The 24,280-nt window shown below is 48.6% G+C and overlaps 5 protein-coding genes across 16 annotated transcripts in view; 4 read left to right on the top strand and 1 right to left on the bottom strand.

Annotated features, from left to right (window-relative positions):
- The window catches only part of ntn1a (netrin 1a), a 36,471-nt gene extending 27,427 nt beyond the window's left edge, over positions 1-9,044 (bottom strand). For 2 of the 3 annotated variants that reach the window (XM_003971991.3, XM_029850163.1), the window contains exons 1-2: positions 8,763-9,044; positions 7,560-8,608 (exon numbers count right to left, since the gene is read on the bottom strand). In XM_003971991.3, the coding sequence (XP_003972040.1) occupies positions 7,560-8,583 (1,024 nt within the window). In that variant the 5' untranslated portion in view covers positions 8,584-8,608; positions 8,763-9,044. Of the gene's footprint in view, positions 1-7,559 lie in introns of all 3 variants that reach the window. The other variant, XM_029850164.1, reaches the window with a different exon arrangement.
- stx8 (syntaxin 8) overlaps positions 1-10,899 on the top strand; it is a 59,475-nt gene extending 48,576 nt beyond the window's left edge. For 2 of the 5 annotated variants that reach the window (XR_003891444.1, XM_029850169.1), the window contains one exon: positions 484-583. The gene's annotated coding sequence lies outside the window, so the exon portion shown is untranslated. Of the gene's footprint in view, positions 1-483; positions 584-8,979 lie in introns of those variants that run through there. The other 3 variants (XR_003891441.1, XR_003891442.1, XR_003891443.1) reach the window with 3 other exon arrangements.
- A 376-nt stretch (positions 10,900-11,275) lies between these two features.
- Positions 11,276-14,492, top strand: LOC101062340 (zinc finger protein 239-like). 5 transcript variants are annotated; one of them, XM_029850165.1, is made up of 4 exons: positions 11,276-11,482; positions 11,902-11,958; positions 12,208-12,312; positions 12,875-14,492. In XM_029850165.1, exons 2-4 carry the CDS (start codon positions 11,913-11,915, stop codon positions 13,981-13,983), a joined length of 1,260 nt encoding a protein of 419 aa, XP_029706025.1. In that variant the 5' UTR covers positions 11,276-11,482; positions 11,902-11,912; the 3' UTR covers positions 13,984-14,492. The 5 variants fall into 5 exon arrangements, with proteins under 5 accessions (XP_029706025.1, XP_003972039.2, XP_029706028.1 ...); XM_029850166.1 differs by having other exon boundaries at positions 11,470-11,488; XM_003971990.2 differs by lacking the exon at positions 12,208-12,312 and having other exon boundaries at positions 11,283-11,482.
- Positions 14,493-14,746: 254 nt separating this feature from the next.
- Positions 14,747-20,810, top strand: cfap52 (cilia and flagella associated protein 52). The gene is made up of 14 exons (XM_003971989.3): positions 14,747-15,116; positions 15,202-15,401; positions 15,481-15,617; positions 15,695-15,823; positions 15,902-16,001; positions 16,091-16,213; positions 16,290-16,390; positions 16,862-17,032; positions 17,314-17,462; positions 17,569-17,714; positions 17,915-18,066; positions 18,155-18,257; positions 20,287-20,398; positions 20,520-20,810. The coding sequence occupies exons 1-14, from the start codon at positions 14,750-14,752 to the stop codon at positions 20,699-20,701; spliced, it is 2,172 nt and encodes a 723-aa protein (XP_003972038.3). The 5' UTR covers positions 14,747-14,749; the 3' UTR covers positions 20,702-20,810.
- Positions 20,811-22,721: 1,911 nt separating this feature from the next.
- The window catches only part of usp43a (ubiquitin specific peptidase 43a), a 39,148-nt gene continuing 37,589 nt past the window's right edge, over positions 22,722-24,280 (top strand). The window contains exon 1 of one of the 2 annotated variants that reach the window (XR_003891614.1): positions 22,722-23,404. Coding sequence is in view for 1 of the 2 variants with exons in the window: in XM_011612368.2 (XP_011610670.2) it covers positions 22,793-23,404 (612 nt within the window). In the remaining variant the exon portion in view is untranslated. The remainder of the gene's footprint in view (positions 23,405-24,280) is intronic. The other variant, XM_011612368.2, reaches the window with a different exon arrangement.

Below are 24,280 nucleotides of genomic sequence, written 5' to 3' on the forward strand. Positions count from 1 at the left end.
GCGTCGCCTGCGTAAAAACAGCCTGATTTACCAGCTGAGGGTGGCGCCGCGCGCCGCCGTCCCCCGGGAGGACGGCAGGACGCCGGCGGCCGCCGCTCCGCTGCCTGTGTGGCTGCGTTTTTGCAGCGGAGCGGCGGCCCACACACACACACACACACAAGCAGGCACAGCCTGTGCCATGACTTATATGGGAAAGAAGAAGATGTTGGTGATGAATGAGCTGTTGGCTAACACACACACACACACACACACACACACACACACACACACACACACACACACACACACACAAAGAATTCTCCTGGCAGTGTGTGACCATGTTTGACGCATTAAAGCAAAAATGATTTGACTCTGTTTAACCTGTTGTTTGAGTGTGTGTGTGTGTGTGGGGGGGGGGGTGATACAGAAAATGTCAAATTGTTTTTTTTGCTGAAATTAAGTGAGATTTATCACCTGTTTGCTTTTATTTGGTTGGGTTTTCAGGTTTTTCAAGGTATCAGTTTGGTGACCTGCACCTCCAACCAGGCTCCCGCTGGCGTTCGTGGGCGCTACACAAACAGTAGAGGGCGCTCCTCGCCTCAAGGTAGGCCGTCAATTTGTGGCGATTATTAATCACGTATAGCTGCGCGTATTAACGGCCATGATCCCGAATGCATTCATGCTTGTGCTAGTCGGTCCTGTCGGCGCCCGTTTCCAGGGCGGATTCTGCCAGAACTTTCACCTTGCATCAATTGCTAAGCTGCTGTAAAAACAAAAGTTTCCTTCTCTTTTTCTTCTTCTCTCTGTTGCTCACTTACACACACGCACACACTCGAGCAAGTGTTCTTTTATTGCTGTTGTCGATGCACTCGCAGGCCGAGCAGCTACAGGGAGATTTTGGAGGAGTTGTAACAAGCCGTGCCAAGGCTTTTATTTTTAAGTGTGAACAGATTTGGATAATTGCAGCAACACATGCTGCCCCAGCTCCGCCGCCCGTTTCCACCTGAAAGTAGAAACGCGGCTTGTAATGATTTTACATTGAAAGTCATCTCATTAATAATGTATCCGCTAATCGCGGCGGCGTCCTGCCGAAGGCGCAGCGCGAGAGAACAATCTCCCCCTCCTTTCTTTCTGGCTCTCTTTTTTTTGTGTGTGTGTCTTCTAGTCCACATTACATGCTTTGGCTGCAAATGCTTTGGCCTCTTCTTGGTAACCGTTCAGTAACCCGCTGCCACACACAGCCTCTGAGGTCATCAGTGATCCTCTAAAGCGCCGCTGGCCGCAGGCTGCGGATCGGCTCTCACAGGCAGCCGCTCGCTGCTTTTTACTGGCCTCTTTACGACCGTCTGTTAACAAGTGAGGCTGCTTTGTATATTGGGATCATAGCGGCGCTGTGCGAGCGTGCGCCTGCACCCGGCGGGGCCGTGCACGCTCGGTGCCTGCCTCCGCTCGGTGGCCCATTCGCTCCATCAGATTTTCCAATAAACAAGAGGGGCAGCATCTCGCTCTATAACAGCAGATAAGTGTCTAATATTAGCATAGATAGAGACGTTGGTTTCCTCTTCCGTTCAGAGTCCAGCATCATATTGCGTACGAGGCCTCGTGATGCCGTAGGATCGCGGCGTTCGCACAGGTCCAGGCACAGCTACGTCCTGTAACGCGAGACACGCTTGTAGCTCCGTCCCTGTCGAAAACAAACGCAGATAACGCTTCCACGCGCATGCAGCCGCCTCTATCTCTGCATCTGTCCAACTTGTGTTCATTTGAGGCTGCGTGCCTCACGGAGGATTTTTTATTTTTTTAAACAGCTTTCAATGTGCGCTACGTGCTCAAACTGGCCAGACCGACTGGACGGTGCACGCCTACTGGCACCAATCGGATGCCGTCCAGGTCAGGGTTGCGCCTATGCCGCTGCAAAAGTGAAGGAACACGTGGCCCAGACAGATTCAGAATGTGATGTTATCTGAGTGCATGTGGGATCCGGGTGCAAACCTGGCCGACGGCCGCAGCAGAGAAAATAAATAAGGAAACCGGCACATTTGAAGGGCGCAGTTGAACCTCTGCTACATGCTAAAAACACGCTAGAATGAAACGGCCCACCAAGCCGGAACCGTAAGGCTGCTTCGCGGCCCTGGTGGACACCTGAAATCTGAGCGGGCTGCTCCTAGTTGAGTCTCTACGCGGGATTTTATTCCTTTTTAGTTTTCCCCCGATCAGGACTTTGGTTGCACGGTTCCTGATGTAAATCCCTGGGAGAAGCTGCAGCATTACTCACCGGCCTCATTACGGGCCCCGGCTCTGCGTTCCAGCACTGCCAGCGAGTGCCCGTCTACTTCAGCATTGTTTATGAGCAGATTGTGTCCAGCTGTTGGATCAAAACGAAATAAACAAGAGCACCGGCGTTTTCCTTTATCGCATATTCCAAAAATCTCGAGCGCGGGGCCTCAAACGCCAGCGGTGCGACTCCGTGATGTCGACAGCTGCGCCGACGCTCCTGCGTCTAATGTGCGAACGTGCCGATATTATTACGGATTTTCGAACACCGTTAATCACTAGCCGCTTCAGCTAAGATGAGCCTTCATTACACCAGCAGGCCAACAAGTACTTCATTGAGAGGCGTCTTCCCAGACTTTCTTCCCATAATTCCTCGGGTCGAGGACAGTCGCCACATAAAAACTGGCGGGAGGAGAGAACGGCTTGCACAGTATTTAAGCTTCTCTCAGAAACAATCACATGTCCAGAAGCAGACGTACACTTGCTGCATTGGCTAGCTAAGAAAAACCCGAAGAATTAATAGGTGTCTTTGTGTGCGTGAGAAATTCCCGTCCTTCAAACTCCGCCTGAAAAATGGCTGTGCTTTTCACAGATGTTTAGGCAGCAGCTTCTCCAGGTTTCAGCGCTCTGATTTGGTGAAATTGCTGGTTTAACATTTCGCACCTCGGGCGATTGGTAGTGACCAGACTGTCGACGTAGCGGCCAAGGAAAATACCGAACCAGCTTTCGTCACTGTAAAAAGATCCCACGTTGCAGTTTGTACAAGATAAATCAGATTAAGTTTTCCCGGAGTTTCACAGCGTTTGTCAAAAGAGTGAGAAATGATCTGCTTGGATCTCATTAGCATGTTAGCATTTGAAATTCAAAACACATGCGGCAGCAATGTTTCTGATCAGGTCTAATGAGACGACTCTTTTAATAACGGCGTTGTCAAACCGACTTTCTGGTCCCGTTTAACGTTGTGATAAACCAGGAACCCTCGGCGAGCGAGAACGACAGGAGGAAGTGTGCGAGGGCTAATTCAATATGGCTTTACATCAACAGCAAAAACAAGAGTTTCCTTTTTTTTTTTTGGCGCGGGTGTGCGTGCAGCCTCTGGATAAAAAAATGTGGGCTCACGCTGTGAGAAGGGTCTGTGTTGCATTAAGGGTTTTAGCCAAACCAGTGAAACTATCCCACAGCGGCAGAAAAGGAGATAGATTTCAGCAAGAGTCACGGAGGCGGCGAGCTTTCAGGAGGGGCTTTTTTCTCCTCCTGACAAGTGGACGCATCCGAGCTTTGCCGACCGGGATGTGAAGAATATCGCCCTCGCGTTTCACCTGTTACCCAGAAACGCAACAGCTTTTCCGCTCACCAAAGTCCCGTCAGCGGCGATTATCTCTGGGAAAACCGGAATTCAATTGAAAAGGTCTGAATTCTTAAACAGGCCTCATGACGCGCAACGGCTAGCTCCAAAATTCCAGCTCAAAGGAGCTGCTGCCAAACGTTAATAGCTTCAAGATCATCCGCGTTTCAAAATAGAAAATGTTTCGACATTATTTGCAACATCTGTCGCTACCATTTGAGTCTAATTTATGGCTAATTCACGACCTGGGATCAGGGACTGAATGGTTTCGGGATCCAGCGTCCGTCTAAAAGTTATCTAATTGCTTTATTAAATCATTTTCTTTAAATATAAATGATCTGCTATTTTGGACCAGCCGGAGTTCCAAGTAATCAGGCTGAGAACCAGAATAGATCCACTCTGTCTTCCTTCCAACCGAGGCTGCCTCGTAAATTCTGCGAGCGTTCGCCGGCCTGTTTTCCTGGTTCAAGAGCACAATTTATATCCTGTCAACAACCCCGTCATGAGTCCACACAAAAGCGCACGCCACGGGGGCACGGACCGAACCTGAACCGCGTCCAGGGTCTCTGTGAACATCTACTGGGAGGATTTCATGCTCTTTACAACTTGGCATCTCTGTATTCCACAAAGGTCAGCATAAGACACCAAAGGTGTGTGAACCATCATCCATTTTTGTGCTTCACACACACTTGCCCCTGACGTGCTTTTCCCCGCATCACAACTGCAGCGGTAATGCGAGTGTGCAGCCTTAATTGCACTCACCGACTCAGACACACCAGAGCTTTAGATGTTGTCTCTTACTTGGAATCAGCCACAACATTACTCAGACAAACAGCCAGACAAGGGGGAGAAACTTCTCAGTGGCTCAGCACAGATATTGCAGATCCAGTATCTGTGTGTGTGTGTGTGTCTGTGTGTGCACGTGTGGGTGGGTGCTTGCATGCGACTGTCTTGTGTTTAGTCCCAGCACTTGATATACCGTACCGTCAGCCTTGCTTACAGTACGAGCTGGCTCAGCGGCCACGTTTCTGTCTGTCTGAGACATATAACAGGTCTGAAAATCTAAACCAGTGGGCTGAGCTCCTCGTCTGGGCCGTGAGAGACTTATTTTTGCAGCGGTTTACAAAAAGAGCCATAAACACTGATAAGACCTGTGCCGAAATAGATTCCTAAAGAGACAGAGAGAGAGTGGGAGAGAGAGACGTCCCCTATGTTTCAACATGCAGCTCAAGTGTGTGTGTGTGTGTCATTATTCTACCACCAAAGTGAGGCCATTTTGCCCCACATCTTCAAAGGATTGTTTGAGGGTGAAAATGATTTTATGGTTGAGGTTGGAACTGATTTTAGGTTGGGGTTAGAGTCAGGGTCAGGGGGTTAGTTGGGATGTTGGGGTGTATGGTATATAATATGGTATGTCTCAGAAAGATAGGAATGCAAGTGTGTGTGTGTGTGTGTGTGTGTGTGTGTGTGTGTGCGTGTGTGTGTGTGTGTGTGCCTGCCAGGATGCAGAAATGACGGCACGCGCTAAGAAGAAAGTGCAAAGTGCAGAAATTTGTCTGTTTATCCCCTGAACTGTCATCGGGGGCCACGAATTAACGGAGCATCCCGCCGGTGCCTTTGAGGAGGAAAGATGGCGGCTTGGGAAGGCGAGTGATCACATGTGGAAACATGACGTTTGCCTAAGAAGGGAGGAGAAGCAGGCAGAAGGTCTCTTTTAACAGAAGGCAGCAGGTGTCAACGTCTAAAGATCCCACTTGCAAACAGCAAATCCAGCTGAAATTCCCAATTTCGGAATGGTGTGGGAACGTGCGGCTTTGATTCTAAGTTCAAAGCAGGTGCTGCTCCGTCTGTCTCGCCCAGCCGACCCTTCCTCCCTCAGAAGTTCCCTTCTATTGTGGTCCCGCTCCGTCCCAGGCCCCTCCCTCCGACCCAGCTCCCCCCCCCGGGGCCCAACTCCCCTCCGTCCACATGCCTTCGAGCCGTCATTCCAGCCCAACGTGTCCTGTAAACCTTTTCCCCAGCCTCTCCGGGATCGCCGGATCTCCGCACGGCTGCTTTACCTCCATTCCTCCACATTTGCTCCCCACTGAGCCTCTCTGTCACCTCGCCGCTGACGTGGGATTTATTAGATTTCCCTCTGCAGCCGGAGGCCCGCACGGATCGATGTGCACGGGAGACCGTCAGCATCCGGGATACAGCCAATCAGCAGAGTGCCCTTCAAAATCCCACTTTTCTTTCTTTCTTTCTTTCTTTCTTTCTTTCTTTCTTTCTTTCTTTCTTTTCTCCTTCCCCGAGCTTTTGCAATAATTACATCTGCATGAGTTCAGAGGTGTGATTCCCGCTTCTCCTCAGGGTCAGTCACACACACACACACACACACACACACACACACACACACACACAATAGACCCAATTACCCTGATGCTTTAAACTCGGGTGGTTTTGTTTGGATCTATAATTTCAGCATCTCATTGAAACTCTTTTGTAAATATTGTCATGATTTTATTTTATGTATTTAGTTGTTTTGTTTTTTTTTACATTTGGCTTATTTTTTTTGCTGGTCAAAATTAAAACCATCGCCATTGTATATTGCATAAATATTTTAAAAAGCTGCACAAATACTTCTCCCACGCGTATATATTCTTTTTTTATTTATTTATTTATTTTAAAAAAGAGAGGAAAAAGCGTAAACTCGCGGGATTTCTGCTACTTTCCTTCAGGAAGTTTTCCCACTCGTTAAGAGAGAAGAAATGAGGTTGTGTTGGGGTGTCCCAGTGTGCTGCATACCTGCCCGGATTCCCCCTCCTCATCCTCCTCATCCTCCTCATCTTCCTCATCCTCCTCATCCTCCTCATCTTCCTCATCTTCCTCATCCTCCTCATCCTCACAGAACTCATCATCTGGAGAACCAAACCAACCGTGGCGCTCCGGAGAGACACCATTTACCCCCATCCCCCCCCCCCCCCCCCTCAAAAATGGCAATTTAAACCGCGCTCTGCTCGTCCACGCTGCGTTTTGGGGTTTTGGGGGGGTTTTGGGGGGTTCTTTTTTTATTGCTCATCTAACAGAAACATGGACACAAGGTCCGGGATCGTTCGGGGAATCTGGACCTTTGCGCGTCCGTGCCAGGTTGTAACGGGACCCGACTCCTGAAACTAAACTGCAACTGTGAACTCTTTAATCTCGCAGCAGCTGATAAAACATGCTGGTTCTCAGAAAATCCCGATAGCATCGCCTCTTTCTTCCCCTCCTGACACCTGCCTTCTGTTTACAATAGCTTTGTGTGTCATATAATACCGCATTTAATCTGCTTAATCGCGTTTTTTTCTTTTTTTTTTTGTCCTTTGATAAAGTTCGGCGTGAGTAAATTGTGTAACGGGATTAATTGTGGGGGAAAAAAAGCAAACTGGAATGATTGTCGAAGTCAACCACGTGACTCGGCAAAATAATAAGACAATTAAACAAACACGATTTTGGAAAACCATTGACAGTCGTGTGGATCATAAAAATGCGTAGATTTTATTGGGAATTTTTCTGGAATTCTGGAATTTTTTCTGATTCTGTTGCTTGAACAAATGTAGCTTTCCCCCCCAAACGGCGGTGGGTTTGTGGAGCAAATGTTCGGGCTCTTCGGTCCAGTTTGAGGCGCGTTTAAAATGATATTTTAGGATTGAAGCATAATTCTACTGTGGTGACGCGCACAATGCGCGGAGCAATATTTACTTACTGTGGTCTCCTTTAAAGAACCGAAAGAAATCTTTTGTTGTAATTATCATTATTATATTGATGGAAATCTTTTTTTATTTATGCGGATTGATCTCTTTTTTAATTCTCGAATGAGAGCTGATTTGTGGGTTTTGTGTTTCCGCTTTTTAAAGGTTTGTATTTCACCGTGAAGCGCTTGTGCAGCAGCTTCAGCAGCGTGCACGGCTCACACCGGATGGAGGATCGATGCACTTACCGACGCACTCGTTGGCCTCCCTGGCTGTCGCCCTCTGCCACGGTCTGTCGTAGTGGAAAGGCTTGCACCTGTCGCACTCCGGCCCGGCGGTGTTGTGCTTGCACTCGCACACCAGACCCCCGTCCCGGTCTTTAACGCACCGGGACGCGTGTCCGTTGCACTTGCATCTCCCGCCGACTTGCAGGTCGGACACGGCGTAAAAGTAAGACTCCCGCGCCAGTTCCGAGTCGTCCTCGTTCTCGTCTCCAAAAGTGTGCAGCCGGCTGAAGATGACTTTAATGTCGGTAGCCGTCACCCAGTCCTGGAGGACCGGGGAATTGTCAAAGTCGTGCGCGGAGGGTCTGCCGTCCAGCGTGCTGAAGGCGATGAGCCCGCCGGTCAGAGGGTACATGTCGGTGTGGGAGTCCGTGCACACGGCCTCCTGCTCGTTCTGCTTGGTGATGACGGCCCTGTTGGGCCTGTTGTACATCTTCCTGCACTGGGTGGAATACAGCTGAAAGGGCACCCAGGTTTTGCCGTAATCCATGGATTTGTAAATGACCATGGATTCCGGTCGGGGCGAGCAGAACTGCAAACTCACGTAAGTGACTTCGAACTTCTTCCCCAGCGACAAAGTCATCGTGACGTTTTGCGGGTACTGGATGAAGTTTTCCGACTGCCAGCAGGTGAGGTTGTGCGGGTTGTTCAGATCCGTCAGGTACGCCGGTGGGTGGTATTTTTTGGGATCCGAGGCGTCGCACGTGTGGCAGTTCCTGCTCCTCTCCTCTCCTTTCTCCGCCGACGTCGCCTCGCAGTAGCGGCTGGGCGTTTTGCCGCACGTACTCGACACCTTCACCTCCTTTCCGAACGCGGCGTTGACAAAATCGGGGATGCATCGCCGCGGGTTACCGTGCTCGTCGTAGCAGGGGTCCGGGGGAGAGGTCTGCGCGGCGAACATGCCCATCCCGTATCCACCCAGCGCGCTCCGGCACGTCAGGGACGCCGCGAGCAGCGCAAAGGGCAGCAGATCCACAGCCCTCATCATGGTCGCTCCTCAAGTGTGTCTGTCGCTGCGGGAGAAAGTGGCAAGAGTTACGAGAGGAGAGAGTTAAGTTGCCATCTTTTCCCCAAACGTGCGCGCAAGGCTACGCGGCCCTGACACGACAGTAACAGCGGGTCACGTCGCATCCATGTCTGGTTTTACCAAAACAAATTCCACTTTACCTGAGGTGAGTTTGAAACGGTGTTGGGTCTGTTTTCTCTGTGTGCGGGCGTCAGTCAACGCGCTCCTCTTTTCTTGTTTGTTGCTTCAAATCTCCTGCGTAAAACGAGAGGAGCGGCTGGATTTTAAGAGTCTCAAGTGTCCTTATAGCCTCACTCACTCCCTCTCCCACTCTCTTTCCCCCTCTCCTTGTCTCTCTCTCTCCCTCTCTGCTGCCAGTTTGTCTTGCGGGAATGACAAGCAGGCGGAACAACGACATCCACTGGCGGCGCGACGCGCGTTGCCGCAGGAGGAAGAGAACGCAGACGAGCGCGATGATTGGCTGCTCTCAGCGCGCACTTTCATCCAAGTAACACCTGATACAAAAAAGGCATAAAACCAAAACTGTTAACAAAGTAGGGTTCAGTAAAGGCACCATTGCGCCAGGTTTTTCTCCCCCCATCGTGCAAAATAACTCAAGTCGTGCGTTTATTAATTCCATGTCTTGGTTACTTTTAAATTCCAGCCACATAAATTGCGTAATAAGATTTAAACTTTTTATAAATATATACGTAGATTTTTTTTAAGTTGTGATGCGGCATCACATGTATGTTGTGAATGTAAACGCAGCACAGGATGACGCATTTGTAAGTCATATGAATGCGTAAAATTCCCACCATCAAATGTATTCAGACATTCCTGGTCATGATGATAAAAGTCCTAATCTCGCATATTTTACATATTTTTAAGAGAGCTCGGGTTTCCGGTCCAGCGAGCTGTGTTTTAAACCTCCGTGCACGTAAAAGAAGTGCTGTTGGGACGCGTCCGCTCTCCGTGACGGCCGTCGTGCAGTCAACGGTACCTGACCTGTTGTGCGCAACAGCGCCACCTTGTGGGCGCTCGCAGAACACCTGCGCAGTGAGCCGTGTCCTCTGTTCGTCCCAGGCGGTGGAAACAAGACACTTCATGTGTCTGCTGCTCGTCCACAGAATATAATCAGATAGTGACACAACATCGCTCATAAAATAGTGAAAATGAAAGGGGAATTGAGCAGAGAAGCAAAATAATTGTGCTGAAAAATAAGTCAGAAGATCGTGTTCAATTATCAGCCGCTTAAGCAGTTGTATTAATTTTTTTTATATGTTTCTAACAGACATGCAATAGAGTGCTGTTCAACATTTAAACCATTAAAATCTTCTAAAAGCTCCTCTTCAGGATGAAAATAGGACCTTTATGGTAAAACAGCATGTTGACCAGCTGATATACAACCAAACCTGAAATTCAGCAACAATAATTCCAGTAAAAGAGTTCTGGCGGAGGTCAGGCATGACCTGAGGACCAGTTCAGAGGTGATGCTGAACAGCTCTGGTGCGTTCAGGAACAGCTCTGGTGCGTTCAGGAACAGCTCTGGTGCGTTCAGGAACAGCTCTGGTGCGTTCAGGAACAGCTCTGGTGCGTTCAGGAACAGCTCTGGTGCGTTCAGGAACATTCAAGCTTGAACCAAAGATGGACGACATCTTTTTCTTGTGGTTTTTCAACTGTCGATTTGTCATGAAAAGTTGTGTCTGTTACATTCTTGTGCATCTAGACTCTGGGGACGGTGCGGAGCGTTCTAGACTTTCATCCCGTCCTGGCTGGGCAGGAACGCAGCTTCAGCCAACAGCTCCTGTCACTGCGCCGCAGAGCGGAGCTCAAAAGGTCGTTTGTCCCCACAGCCATTAAAATATACCATTCCACCTGTGATTAAACCAATGACCTTGCTTATCAGACACACAGCTCATGCAACCATGTGTTTTATGTATATTTTATGTGTATTTTATCTGTCTATTTTTACACTCTCTGTCATCTTGTCTCAAGTTAATTTGCCTGTGGGGATCAATAAAACACTTAAATCTTAAATCTTGAACCCTGGTTTGCTGAAGTTACTCTCTCTGAGTTGGTCCTGAATGAGAATGAGAGACAAAAATGGCAATGCTCAATATTAATAGTATTAAATTCACAATCAGCATCATAACAGCATCGTATCAACACTTTGTTCAGTCTTTTGCGCCTCGGTTCTTCCCTCTTTCTCCCAGAGCACATCAGCGCCATCTGCCGGATAATCAGCAGAATAGCTTTTAAAGGGAATCTCTTTAGAAATGTAGTGAATTAGATCTATTTGGTAGCATTCTGTTATGAGTAAATAACACGTGTTGGTAACTAATTCATTTCTTAACACGTTTCTCCTCGCCAGCCTCGCCAGTTGTGCCTCTTTCGTGCCAAAAGCTTTGCAATGTTGTGCGCATTCCTGAAAACTCCACGGGTCTCTGTAAAAATCAGTTTTTACCTTGATTATTAATGCAATAATTGACTCTAGCAATGAATCTAGATTTTTATTCACCTTTAAAAAAAAAAAAATCATCAGTACGTAAAGGACACGATCCACGTTAAAGTATCTAATAATCATGGGAATTTAATTATGTTATTAATATTATTATTATTAATCATTATTAAAAATGATCGACTTCAAAGCTACCATGGTCATTACTTGTTAAATTTTTTAAAAAAAAGTTTAATGTCTTGGCATTAAACTCTTTATGGCACGTGCACACCAAAAGGGGGCGGCAACAAAATTACGGATGTCGAGCAACTCCCTTTTAGGACTAAAGAAGAAGAACTGGTGTTGCGTTTGCGGGTATCCCGCATGATGGTAAATTTCATGCTGCTCAGTCGTTTGAAGCAAACAAACTGTAAAACGTTAAAGGTAAAGGTGAATACATATAACGCTCTTTCATAAAAGGAATAATAATAAACCAGTCGAAAGTTTTGCTCATGCTAAACTGCTCTGCAAGGATGTAATTTAGCTCATGCAATGTTAGCAGTCGCTAATTTACTTTGCCTAGCCTGATGTGTCCTCATGCATCCCATATAAAATGTGCTGTAATGCTTTATTTCTATTTAATCGATATAATAACTTAATCAAGAAACAGGAACCAACATATTAACTTATTAAATCAGTAGCCGCCCTACAGCCATCTGCACCCATTAGAACCTGCATGCATCGGTCTAAAAGAACTACAGATTTGTCACCGGAATAGTTCTGCATCAATGTTTTCTGTATATATCATTCAGGATGTTTCCCGTTTATGTTGCTCTTTTTTGCTCTGTCTTTACTTTTTTAAGAGTCTGCAGTCATGGATTCACATGTTTTATCTATCAAAACGGAGTCTTCTGACGAAAGTAAGTCCTGATGCTACTTTGCATTTAATACTTTCTTTGTTTAATATATGCTAAATTGAACACTAGATTCATTATTTTGCCAAACATCATTGCATATTCAGAGTAGTTTATGTATAACTACCTTTAGTATTTAGACTTAGAAATTGCCTTTTAATTCGTTACTAAGCCTCAAGATCTCACTTGGGTCTTCATTTTAATCATGTAACATCATTGGTATTTTTTTTATTGTTTTTATGTTCCCTTTAAAAGGTCCAGAAAAAATAACCTTGAAGGACATTTTCAAATTAGAATCAGACTCTCCTTCATCAGACATTGAAGAAAAGGACTCCAAGCAACCAAAAGGCAACGGTCTAAGTGAGCATCACTATTTGAGAGTGGCACTGGGGAGGCGGTAGGGAGGATGGTGCTATAACGTCCACCTGGGTTTTATATATTTTATTGAGGGCTGAGATAGGAAGCTTCAGAGTTACAGGTTAGGAGATGATACAGTTGTTAGGATCACTCACATTCATGGGCTAATATCTGGAAAGTACATAGCTGCCACTAAGGGTGACTACGTGAAGGCCACCTGGTTTTAGTCCTTAAAGATCAAGCTGCGTCGTCGTAATCCTTGGTCTCAGTGCCGCCTTTTGTCCCCCACCATCCCAGCATCACTGGGCTTCAGCGGTGGGACTTTCGTACAGTCACCATTTGAGAGGCATAAACCTTAAATTTACAGCCTAAATCTGAAAGTTGTTCCCTGTAAATGGTTAAAAGACATTAACTTTGTCCTCACATCGGCGATGTACCCGTCCAGTTCCTCTTCTGTGTCTCTTTTAACTGTTTGAAGAGACTGCGGGCACAAAAAGGTCACTTGGATGTGTATTTTAATTGTTTAGCTTACTTCATAATTCCTGTTTTTAATGTCCTGCCCCAGGTCCAGATGAAATCCTCTCAAAGGAAATCTCCGACTCCGACTCCGACTGTGCGTCATCGGACATGGAGCGAAAAGAAAGCAACGATCCGGACGCGTGTCACCAGTGCGACATCTGCGGCAAAGTCTTTGACCGGCGGTCGAAGCTGGAGAGGCATAAACCGGTGCACACCCGGGAGCCCAGGATCATTTACCACTGTCAGCAGTGTGACAAGAGTTTAATGACGCAGGAGAAGATGGACCGACACCTGAACTGGCACAAGAAGACCAACAAGCATCCGTGTCCGGACTGTGGGAAAATCTTCAATAGACCTTCAAGGCTAGAGAGACACAAGCGCACGCACTCCAAGAAGCCACGGGAGCCCTACCAGTGCACGCACTGCACGAAGGCCTTCTCCAAGCTCTACAAACTCATCCGGCACACGAGGACGCACACCGGAGAGAAGCCCTTCTTCTGCTACGTCTGCGGGAAAGCGTTCTCTGAGATGGGCCACTGCAAGGCGCACGAGAGGACGCACGAGGAGCAGCCGGAAAAGCCGCACAGGTGCGACCGCTGCGAAATGTGCTTCTTCAAGGCCTCGGAGCTGCGCCGCCACGCCCGCTCCCACACGGGGGAGAAGCCTTTCCGGTGCAGCGTGTGCGAGAGCTGCTTCTCCCGCTCGGAAGGGCTGAAAAGGCACATGAACAAGCACACGGGCGAGAGGCCGCACGCCTGTTTCGTCTGCGAGAAGCGCTTCTACTGTGGCCGGGACCTAAAGATTCACAGGCGCATTCACTCCGGGGAGAAGCCGCACCTTTGCCCCGTCTGCGGCAAAGGCTTCTCGCAGCTGGGGAACATGAGGGTGCACGAGCAGAGCGTCCACAACAAGTCGGAGAAATACAGGTGCGACGAGTGCGGGGCCAACTTCACCCGCTGCAAGACGCTGAAGGCGCATCGGCGCGTCCACACGGGGGAGAAGCCCTACCTGTGCCCCACGTGCGGGCGCAGGTTCTCCTGGAGCCACTGTCTTAGCAGACACCGCAGAACCCACGCTGGAAGCCAGGCGTCCGAGGACGCGGCCATGGAAACGTCAGAGAAACCTCAAGAGTTCCAAACCCAGCAAGAGATGTAACGTTTCCCTCGTCCCGACCGAAGCTCTGATGCCTTCACGAGCACAATTACAGCTGTTTGTTAAAGGTTGAGAAGTTTCCCTTTCTTTCACCTGCTCGGTTATTCATTTCTATATTCTGGCACCGTTTTGTGACTTTGTTAGTGTGGTTGGCTCACCGCGCCAAGGTTCTTGGTTCAGATCAGCGTGGATCTCACGGCTCCTCTGGTGATCTGGGCGTGACCCAGTGCCTGCTGGGGCAGATTCCAGCTCTGAATCCAGCTCTGAATCCAGCTCCAGCTCATCGCACCTTCTTGGGTTGTTATTTTTAAGAGAAACATGAAGGAAAATGAAAAGATCCCCTTAAAATGTGTTAGCTGGCTGGTCTAAAACGGGACGAGCACGGATCCGAGTTTGGCAAACTGAGAAGAAATAGTTGGTCTGACAAAATAGTCGCATCAAATCTAGACTCTAAGGTTCATCGACGGCGTAGTGACGAGTGATTTCGTTGATTAAACAGGATCATGGCAGTCGTTCATCTGGCTTCCATTTTTTATTTTTTAACGGTAGTTTATTTAGAAAATATTTTTTTTCTTGACTTGTAGTGGGCTCCTCCCAACTGGAAGTCTAAAATACGAAGTAATTCAGGAATTCTGTCACTTGGGAAAAACCAACATCCTTGTGAAGGACCTGGATCGCTGCTTCACCAGTGAGCAGAAATCCACCGTGTTCCTCCTGGAAAGATGGAAAACACCAGAATTAAACCGACAGGGGACATCGAACTGGGAATATGTGTTGGTCTTTATCCAGAGAAACGGCGTCATTTTACCACAGACCGTCAATAATAAACACAATAAATCGATGTTTTATTCCACAAAAAAAGAAAACAGGATCGAAGGGACGAATCTTAGCTGTTTCAGACCCAGAACAGAAGATTTTGCCTGTTTCTCTCCGGCGGTTTTGCGCCGTGAGCGTGCGCGCGTCACCAACCAACTCCGCCGCTGTTGCTAGGCAACGTTTGTTTATCGGGACTAACTTTTGTTTAACCTGCCTCTTGATCGGCATTAATCGACCTGACGCGCACGGAGGACTGACCATGGACGCGGACACGCACGGCCTCCCCCCCGTTGAACTGCGCGCCGTCTTCGGATTTAACGGTGAGGAAACTGCAGGGGGGCGCGCCAAGTTCTGCTTTTCAGCGGAGCTCTCCAGGTAATTGTGCGTCTCAAACATCCAAATCAGGCTCCGTGCGTTCGGGCCTGAGCGTCCACCCGGACGGGGAGCACCTGATCTACCCTCTGGGATCCACGGTGGTTTTGAGGACCATCAAAGATGGCAGACAGGAGCTCCTGCAGGGACACACCAGCGACGTCTCATGCGTTTCAGTGTCCAGGAGCGGCTCGTTGATCGCCTCTGGACAGGTGGATTGCATGGGCTTTAAGGTAAAACACCGTTAGCCATATCAGACATATCTGCTGCGGCATAAACCGCCATTTCACCCACGTTTAAATGTCAATTTAGGCTGTAATAATTATCTGGGATTATCCACAACGGAGAAGTTCTGCCCAGCTGCTGCTCCATGAGGCAAAGGTGGAAGCGCTGGACTTCTCTCCTGATGAGAAGTACCTGGTGTCACTCGGAGGTCAGGACGACGGCAGGTGAGAGGGTCCGACGCGGAGGAAGCTGGACCTCATTTCCCCTCTCGCGAACCATCAGATTCGTCTTCTGTCCTCAGAGTCGTCGTCTGGAACGTGGAAACCAGGCAGGCCGTGTGTGGGAGCGCGGCGTCGGGCCGAAGCACCAGTCCCTGCCTCACTGTGCGGTACTCCAACACCAACAGTAACCTCTTCGTGACAGCTGGGAGGTGAGAGGAGGGTGTGTTTGGGATTCTCTATAGAATATAGCGCTCATGGCTCAGCCTGTGTTCTGTTTTGGGTTGTAGCTCAGCACTGCGCGTGTGGGAGCTGGACCCCCTGAACAGGAAGATCCAGCCCACAGAGTGTCAGACGGGTATACTGAAGAGGGCTGTGGAGTGTATCGAGGTAGGGCGTATAGAGGCGTTAGCTCCCACAGCCGTGCAGCCGTTGGGGGGGGCACTGATGCTGCAGCGGCTGCGTTTGTTCCTCCACAGATCTCAGAAGACGATGAGTTCGTCTTCTGCGGCACGACCAGCGGAGACATCATGAAGTTCAACCTGAAGACTCGGCGGCTGAGCGACTACGGTCCAAAGCGCTTTTCGGCTAAACACAGCAGGGTGGGTTCTGCTGCACGTTCGTGTAACCTTTGACCTCTGAGTGGGGACGCTAATGTTGCCATCTTGTTCTGGTCAGAGCGTCAGCGCTTTGAGGACACTGAAGGGCGGACACCTGCTCGTTGGTTCTGGCTGCGGCAAATTGATGCTGTGCTCTGCGAGCAGCTTCCAAGCTCTAAAGTAGGTTCTGACACAGCATCACAACACTATTAACCACAGCATCATGCTTGATCTACTACGATGTCTAGCTTTTTACACGTGATTGCAAAGGATGATGGGATATATTGCCTGGTTAGAGAGCTACGGTTGCACGCTGCTTTTCACAGTGCGTTAAAGGACACATTGAGTGCACTTAAAAGGGTGCAGCCATCCTCACTTAACGTTCAGACACTCCTAGTTAGTGCACTATACAGGAAGTAGAAATCACATCACGATCTCCTTCTCTCCTTCTCTCCTATGGGCGAGTTGTTAATCACAAATAGGGACTACAGATGAAAAATAGCCTCTTGGCTAAGTCTGGCACATTTACAGTCATGTTATTAATGTGTTCTATCCCTGTTTTCAGATAAACTTATTATTATAATAGGTTTGCAGTTTTGCACAGCTTTGAAAAAGAAAGAGTTCTCTGCCCACATCCCCTTTTCCCCTCAGGGAGGCCCAGCTGGAGAAAGCGGTGACCTCCATAGCCCTCAGTGGAGAAGGCCAGCAGTTCTTTGTTGGCACAGAAGCTGCTCAGATGTACGGCTTCAGAAGCGAGGACTTCAGAGCTGAGCTCATTTCCAGCAGCCACCGCAGCGCTGTCAAAGACGTGGCCATCTGTTTGTAAGCGTCACTCCTTGTTATACGCTTCAGGTTTAAGAAGTGGGAAATATGCCAAACGTTTTTTTGTATCTTCCACCAAACTGCATTGGCAGAGTAACGAATCAAGCCCACCTTAAAGTTGGGTCTGCGTGGGCTCGACTCATGAAGTAATAATACATGGTGCCAGTACCTACTTTAACCCACTAGAGGGCGACACACTCACGCTTCATTAACCCAAAAGAAACTGTATTTGGTGGAGGTCAGTTATTGTTCATATCTTTCTGTGGATATTTTTTTTCTAGTGGGACATCAGAATTATTTGCAACCTGCTCTGAGGAGGATATCAGGGTGTGGCACATAGACAAACCCAAAGAGCTGCTCCGCATCACGGTACCCAACATGACCTGCAACGCCCTGGACTTCATGAGTGATGGCCACAGCATCATCAGTGGTGCGAATCAGTGGGAGATGTGGTTCAAATCCCAGAGATGCTGCTGCATTGCCATTTTTTTTGTGTGAATAAGTGGCTGCTGAAAATAGATTTCGCTCTCTTCCAGCATGGAACGATGGTAAGGTTCGTGTGTTCGCACCGGAGAGCGGTCGCCTCGTCCTCATCATTCACGATGCGCACAACACGGGTGTGACGGCCATCGCTGGCACCAGGAACTGCAAGAGGATCATTAGTGGTGGAGGAAAAGGGATGGTCAGTGAAATAGGCCCAATGAAAACACATTCATTAGATGGGCTGAAACCGGAATTGTAGCGTGCACGAAGATGAATAAAAGCTCTTGACTCGGGTAGCGATTGGCCCATTTCCCCTTCGGTGTTTCGCAGCGGCTGATTTCAAGTTTTCCTGCCTCGAAGTCGTGCATTCGTGACGTCGGAATTCTGTGCCCGTTTCAGGTTCGCGTCTGGGAATTGCAGCCGAAAGGTCACCGGCTGCTGGAGACCATGAAGGAGCACAGGGGCGCCGTCACATGTATCAAAATCAAGAGTGATGACAAAGAGTGTGTGTCTGCCAGCTCTGACGGCGCCTGTATCATCTGGGACCTCGTGTGAGTAGCTTGTCTGCATGTCTAAGCATCATCTGCGCGGAGGTTGTGTTCAACATTTGTCTTTTTCGGAATTTTTTCCCCTCTGTAGGCGTTTTGTGAGTCTTAAAATGGTGATCACCACCAGACTGTTTCGGGCTGTGTGTTACCACCCAGACATCTACCAGATCATCACCAGCGGCACTGACAGAAAGGTGGGGTTTTTTTCTATTTTTTTTCCATTGCATTCTCTGGGAATCCCAGTTTGGTTCTCTTCAAGCATCATTAATCATAATTTGGATTGGCCAACTCGGCGCCACTCTCCCTCTCTGACGCTCGCAGATTGAACTGCCTGTTTCTGGGTTTGCGTCGTTGAACCCGTCTTCACCAAGTCGGGCCGCCGCCTCTTTCTGCCTGCTGAGAGGCGAGGACGTGTTACGCCTCTTTAACGCAGCGCTGAGTGAGAGGGCAAGAGAGAGAGAGAGAGAGAGAGAGAGAGAGATTTATGGAAGTGTGAGTGTCGTGGCATTTGTGCCTTCCTGCGGATGTGCCATGCGAGTGCCAGCCAGATCCACCATCTGCTCATTCTGATACACAGGCACTCTGTTTGAGGGGAAAAACAGCTCTCTCTCTCTCTCTTGCTCTCTCTCTCTCTCTCTCTTGCTCTCTCTCTCTCTGTCTCTGTGTCTCTGTGTCTTTCTTGATCCCCAGTTTCATCCCAGTATATTATTTTGTGGACCCCTCTGATGATGATGATACAGTTTTCCACTTGAAAAGCAGCTGCGGGAGAACTGCGAAGGGTGTTTGCTGGAGGAAAGGAAGGCGTTTGGAATGAACAGACCTTCCCATTGATGCGGTCTCACCGTTGCTGGAACAGTCGCTATATCTTTGGGCCTGCGGTGACGCTGATCAGGTCTCCAGTTCCCACTGAACGTCGGTTTAGGGAACGTCGGTTCTTATGGGTCTAATTATCAGCGATCGACCGAAACACCAAGAGGTGGATTTTGCATTGATGCATCTTAATAGAATTGAATCAATAAAAAATACAGGCTTTTATGCTGTCAGGCTCCTCCTGTGGTCCAGAGACGTGCACGTGCACTGAAATGGTTCACTTCATCTGGGTGCGACTGCCTGCCAGTCTTCGCTGTAAGTGTCCACCTTAAGCGGGAAGTGATCACACAGCCATTGTATGGCCCTGCAGCCCCTCTCAGGGTAATATGGGATATGGGATGGACCAGAAAGCCCTTCCATCTCAATAAGCCAATCAGCCCTAAAAATGGCCCTTGTTTCTGTGTCTCGTTGTGGCCCCGAGTATCATCTGAGTCCATCTGAGAGTACAGCAGGATTTATTTGTCCATTTGTCCATATTGAGGCTTTTTTTTCCCCTCAATCTTTCAGCCGAAACCAGCAGTATTTGATATGTCTGTGATATTACATTTCCCCCCGTTTTAATGTGTTCTGACTTCTGCCTTGTGCAGAGAAATAAAATCTTGTCTGAGAGATCCATCTTAATAACGTTGGACTCCCCACAGCCGGTCGCTGTAATGCTGCGGAGGATTCCATCCTCTTTATTTTACCCCTTCGTTCTCTTATAAAGGACCTTTCCTTCTTTCATACAGGACGATCATACAGGATTTTATCTGCGCTTTTGTTGAACGTTTAAATTTTAGAGTCGAATCAGGTTGGTGATAAAAATAACATCTTCAGCTTGTAGTTCTGTGACATTTCAACTGTTTTGTGCTATAAATAACTTCAACAATTGACTTTTGTGGGACCTAAATCTTTGACAGCTGCGCAGCTTTTGGAGTGTTTGAATACTGGTTGGATCCATGCGAGCGTTCCGACACCTTTGCCTTCGTGCTCTGTTTGTTCCTCTTCAAACTTAAAGTAATCCATTACTTCCTTTGGCTTCCATTGGTTCCCTGGCTCAGAAGGAGAAGGTTGAGTAGGAGGTAGCAGCTGCTCCTTCTGCGTATAGACTCATTCTTCTTTTTCGTGCTTTTTTCCTTCCTGGTCATTTGTCACTGGGATCCTCTGATACATGTCAACAACTAGGTATCCCACAATGCATTTCCCCTCGGCCAGCGACAGCAGCAAACGGCCTATTTCAAAGTACAAACCTGAAGTTAGCAAGTCTGTTCGGCTGTACTGAGTAGGTATCGGCTCTACAGCAGGGGACACAAACGCTATCAGAATCCCAGATCCTGAATAAATGACTTTGTTGTTTTTTTCTTCATACTGAAGGTGGTCTACTGGGATGCGTATGATGGTTCAGCCATCAGAGAGCTGGAGGGCTTGTTGACTGGGTCCATCAACGCCATGGACATCTCACAGAGCGGCACACACTTTGTGACAGGTACTGGGCTGAGACCAGCTTGCTACTACCATGATTCATTGTTTCATTTGCATTGATTTACTCTCACACGTTATAGATTTGGACTTATGAGCAGAAGATTGATTTATTTTTGCCACCTCAGGAGGAGATGACAAGCTGGTGAAGGTGTGGGACTACATGGAGGGCGCAGTCACTCACGTCGGAATGGCTCACGGTGGCAGCATCACCGGTATCAAGCTGTGCTCCAACAGCAGCACCCTAATCAGCACCAGCGCGGACGGCGCCGTCGTCCTCTGGAGGTTCCCTCACTCCCCTGCCTCTTGATTAAGATTCAATTGACCCCGCACCATGAGACATGTTCTAAAAGATGCGTCCACTGTTCTAAGATCTCAATTCAATGCAAACATTTACATCAAATAAAACAATTTAACTTGGGTTGAAGATTGAGTTTGGTTGTTTATTTCCGAAGAGAGTGGATTGCAGGACTTGTACAGAAACAGACTATTCGTGGCTAATGAATAGCTTTTATCAGTGCGCCATTCAGAGCTGGGGGTCAAAAGTACAAAGGGCTACATGACTGAAAGGCTTTGAAACCTCAACCACTGACCTATATAGTCATATTTAGGTCAGTGTTATAAATGGAAATGCACAGATGAAGGCCCAGCATCGTGTCAAAGACTGCATTGTTTTTAAAGAAGCATCTTTGGAGCAAAATGAATGGAGCATTGCACAGATGCTCCCTGCAGATCACACCTGGAGACGTGCGAAAGCTCCATTCATTTTCTGGATGAGATGATGCTCCATGCTGAAAAATGTTGAAATAATTAGTATCCCGCCAGCAACACCTTCCCTCGAACCCGGGGGGCAGCGTATGCAGAGGAGAACATGGGGGAAAACTCTGGAATATTGGATGGGGCTCGGGTCTTTTCAGTGAACCAGCAGGTGTGTCCGTGCAAAATTCAATCTTTAGTTCTGGCGAGCTGTGAAATGAAGCTTGATTAGAACATGAAGAGGGAGAGAGATGTAGAAAAGGACGGTCAGAATCCGACAGGCTTCCCAAAGGTCCGTTTCACTGTGGGGAAAGCTGAAAAGCTGTCATTTCCTGGGGTTCCGAGTGGAAGGAGAATGAAATGGCTGCATGTGATCCTTTTGATGGAACTGATGGGCTCTTCATCTTTATCTCCCTCTTCATCACTCCACTGTCCAAATCAGTGCCTCCATTCCCCGCATTCATTTAACCCCCCCCCCCCCCTTACCCCATCATCTTTTCCTCCAGTAGGAGGAATATGTTAGCGTGAAGGAACAGGGAAGTGACGAGGATGTAACCCAGTTTACTCTATTTATCCACCCTTTAAATAACAAATAAGTACAGTGTTGGTCCTCACTATGGCTGTAACTTCAGTCCGTGCATGTGCACAACTTTATAAACACAGAAATAGAACCCCACAAAATGCAGCTATGTGGGACGAAGGGGAGATTGGAAACAACACCGGATTCTTAGTGCGTAACGCTAGTTTACCAATCTACATCATCTTTCGGCATTAATGGCGGTTCCGCTCCATTAATGCTCAGGAACATTTGTCTGACATATGTGCATTTGTAAGAACTCTCAACGGGCTCGAAAAGATGCCTCGGTATAGTTTGATGACATTTGTCATAATCTGAATACTCAAATTAGGGATTTTCCCCAATATCTCTTTAACAGCACATATTTGTGAATCCAGACTTGATCAAGTTTGTTCCCCGACAGCCACCGTAGCTTCTTTTCATAAGCACCCAGGTTATTAGTCGTAGTCGAGCTTAGGTTTGGGCGTGCAATGCCATCATGGAAGAGTCTAAAGAGCGTCAGGTGATGCTGTAATTGGCCCAACAGGGGGCACTTTAAGGCCGCGCTGCGCGCCGTCTTTTGCGCACCACAGCTTCCTTGTTCCCTGTTTATTCAACCAGCTCCGCGCTGGAAAGAGGGAGTCAAATAGTCACGAATCGCTTGAAATGCAAATTCGCCAAAGTCCCCGTTGATGGGGCGGGTGTTGCTGTCGCGGGTGTTGCTGTCACGGGTGTTGCTGTCGCTTCCCCCCCCCTCCATGACAGGCGGGGAGGGAGGAGTAGTGGCGGTGGGAGAGAGTCAAAGCGCACGATCCATGGACGAGGAAGTGTGACTGATGAGCAGGGGGGGGTAGACGGCTCCAGCGCACCCAGCAACCCGGACCGGACCACAGCCGAATGGGAATTTCTGGGATGTCGTGGGAGTGGCATCGGTAATTACGCGCCTTATTTCGGCGCCGAGTCGGTGCCACCTCATCGGCGAGAGGAGCGAGAGAGGAGGAGGGGGAAGAGGAGGAGGAGGAGGAGGAGGAGGAGACAGTCTGGCAGACAGGTGCAACTGTTTCATTTTCTGGCGGACCGCACGGAGCCATGGAGACCCGCAAGGAACACAAGGTAAGGAAAGCGATGAAGCCAAAGACGAGCAAGCGAAAGGAGAAGAAATACAAAAGCGGGAGGTTTGCCAGAAAGAGATCGCTTCGATCTTTGGGGAATTTCATGGGAAGGATCCTGAAAACTTTGAGCACTTTGGCGCACTTTGGAGACGCGGCGACGCCGGACGCGGAGGACGACGACGGCGGCTTCGGGCGAAGCGCGTCGGGGGGGTTCAAGGAGGACAGCTCGCAGATCTCCAGGGAGGGGGTCGCCAAGAAGACCTCCACGCTGTCCTCGTCGCACGGCTCGGTGAAAGAGCGGCTGTCGTGGTGCTACGGGGACAAAACTCCCGGGGTGCTGGGACTAAAGAACCACGGCAACACCTGCTTCATGAACGCCGTGGTCCAGTGCCTGAGCAACACGGACCTGCTCGCGGAGTACCTCGGTCTGGAGCAGTACCGCCCGGATGTGCACCGCGATCGGATGAACGGGGAGGTGGGAGCCGGTGAGCGGCAGGCGGCCCGGGGAGAGGTGACCGAGCATCTGGCGTCGCTGGTACGAGCGCTGTGGACGCTGGAGTACACGCCACAGCTGTCTGTGGAGTTCAAGGTGAGGACGCCGGGCAACCGCTGATGATGTCACGGCTTTGTTTGGGGGTTTCGGTGCTTTTGCAGCTTTTATTGATACTCCCTGCACTGCAGTTCCCACCCCGTGTTTTGCATTCATCCAGATTCACTACAATTTCCAGATTTCCCACCGGAATCCCTCCCTGTCATAGTATAACTACACTGTATAATTAATATTGTGGTTGCAGCAGCATCTTGACTGCCGCTTGTTGACTGGCTGCTTTGACCCAATTTTATCCCGATTTAAAGTTTCTTTGTGCGCCCTTTGGGTGCAAAAATACAACCAATGTCGGCGTGACATCAGGTAACATCAGTGCATAACTTGAGTTCACCAGAGTGTGAAAGCTACTCTGCTTGTCTAGGGGGTTTTGGACTCCCATAAACCTGTTTCACATTTTCCTTCAGTCTCGTTCATTCATGTCCTTCGGTTGTAATCCTAATGCTTGATAACTGCTTATTATACTTGTATTTCTGCATAAACAAAAACTTCTCACTTATTTTTGATTCGAAAGTACAGTTGAAAGTGATTGCGAGAGGCTTTTTTTGGGTTATGTACCCAACACTGCCCCCTATTTTGTCTAGTGGTACTGCAACTTCTGGTCCAAATCCATCGACTCTGGATATGCAGAAACATGATGGAAATGAATGTGGGGCTAGTACGCCCCATACATCTGCATAAATACATACCACTGGGCATATAGGAGCCAGTACAGTAGGAATTTGTGATGATCAGTCGCCTATCTTAATTTGGTGTAAAGTGGTTAAATCGTGTGTAGGGATAATTCTGTTCACGCCGTATTTTGCAGGAGTGTTCTCCGTCACAGCACGGGACAGCTCAATAATTGGCATGACAGTTTAA

This window comes from Takifugu rubripes, chromosome 17 (genome assembly GCF_901000725.2).
Source record: "Takifugu rubripes chromosome 17, fTakRub1.2, whole genome shotgun sequence".
Taxonomy (NCBI): domain Eukaryota; kingdom Metazoa; phylum Chordata; class Actinopteri; order Tetraodontiformes; family Tetraodontidae; genus Takifugu; species Takifugu rubripes.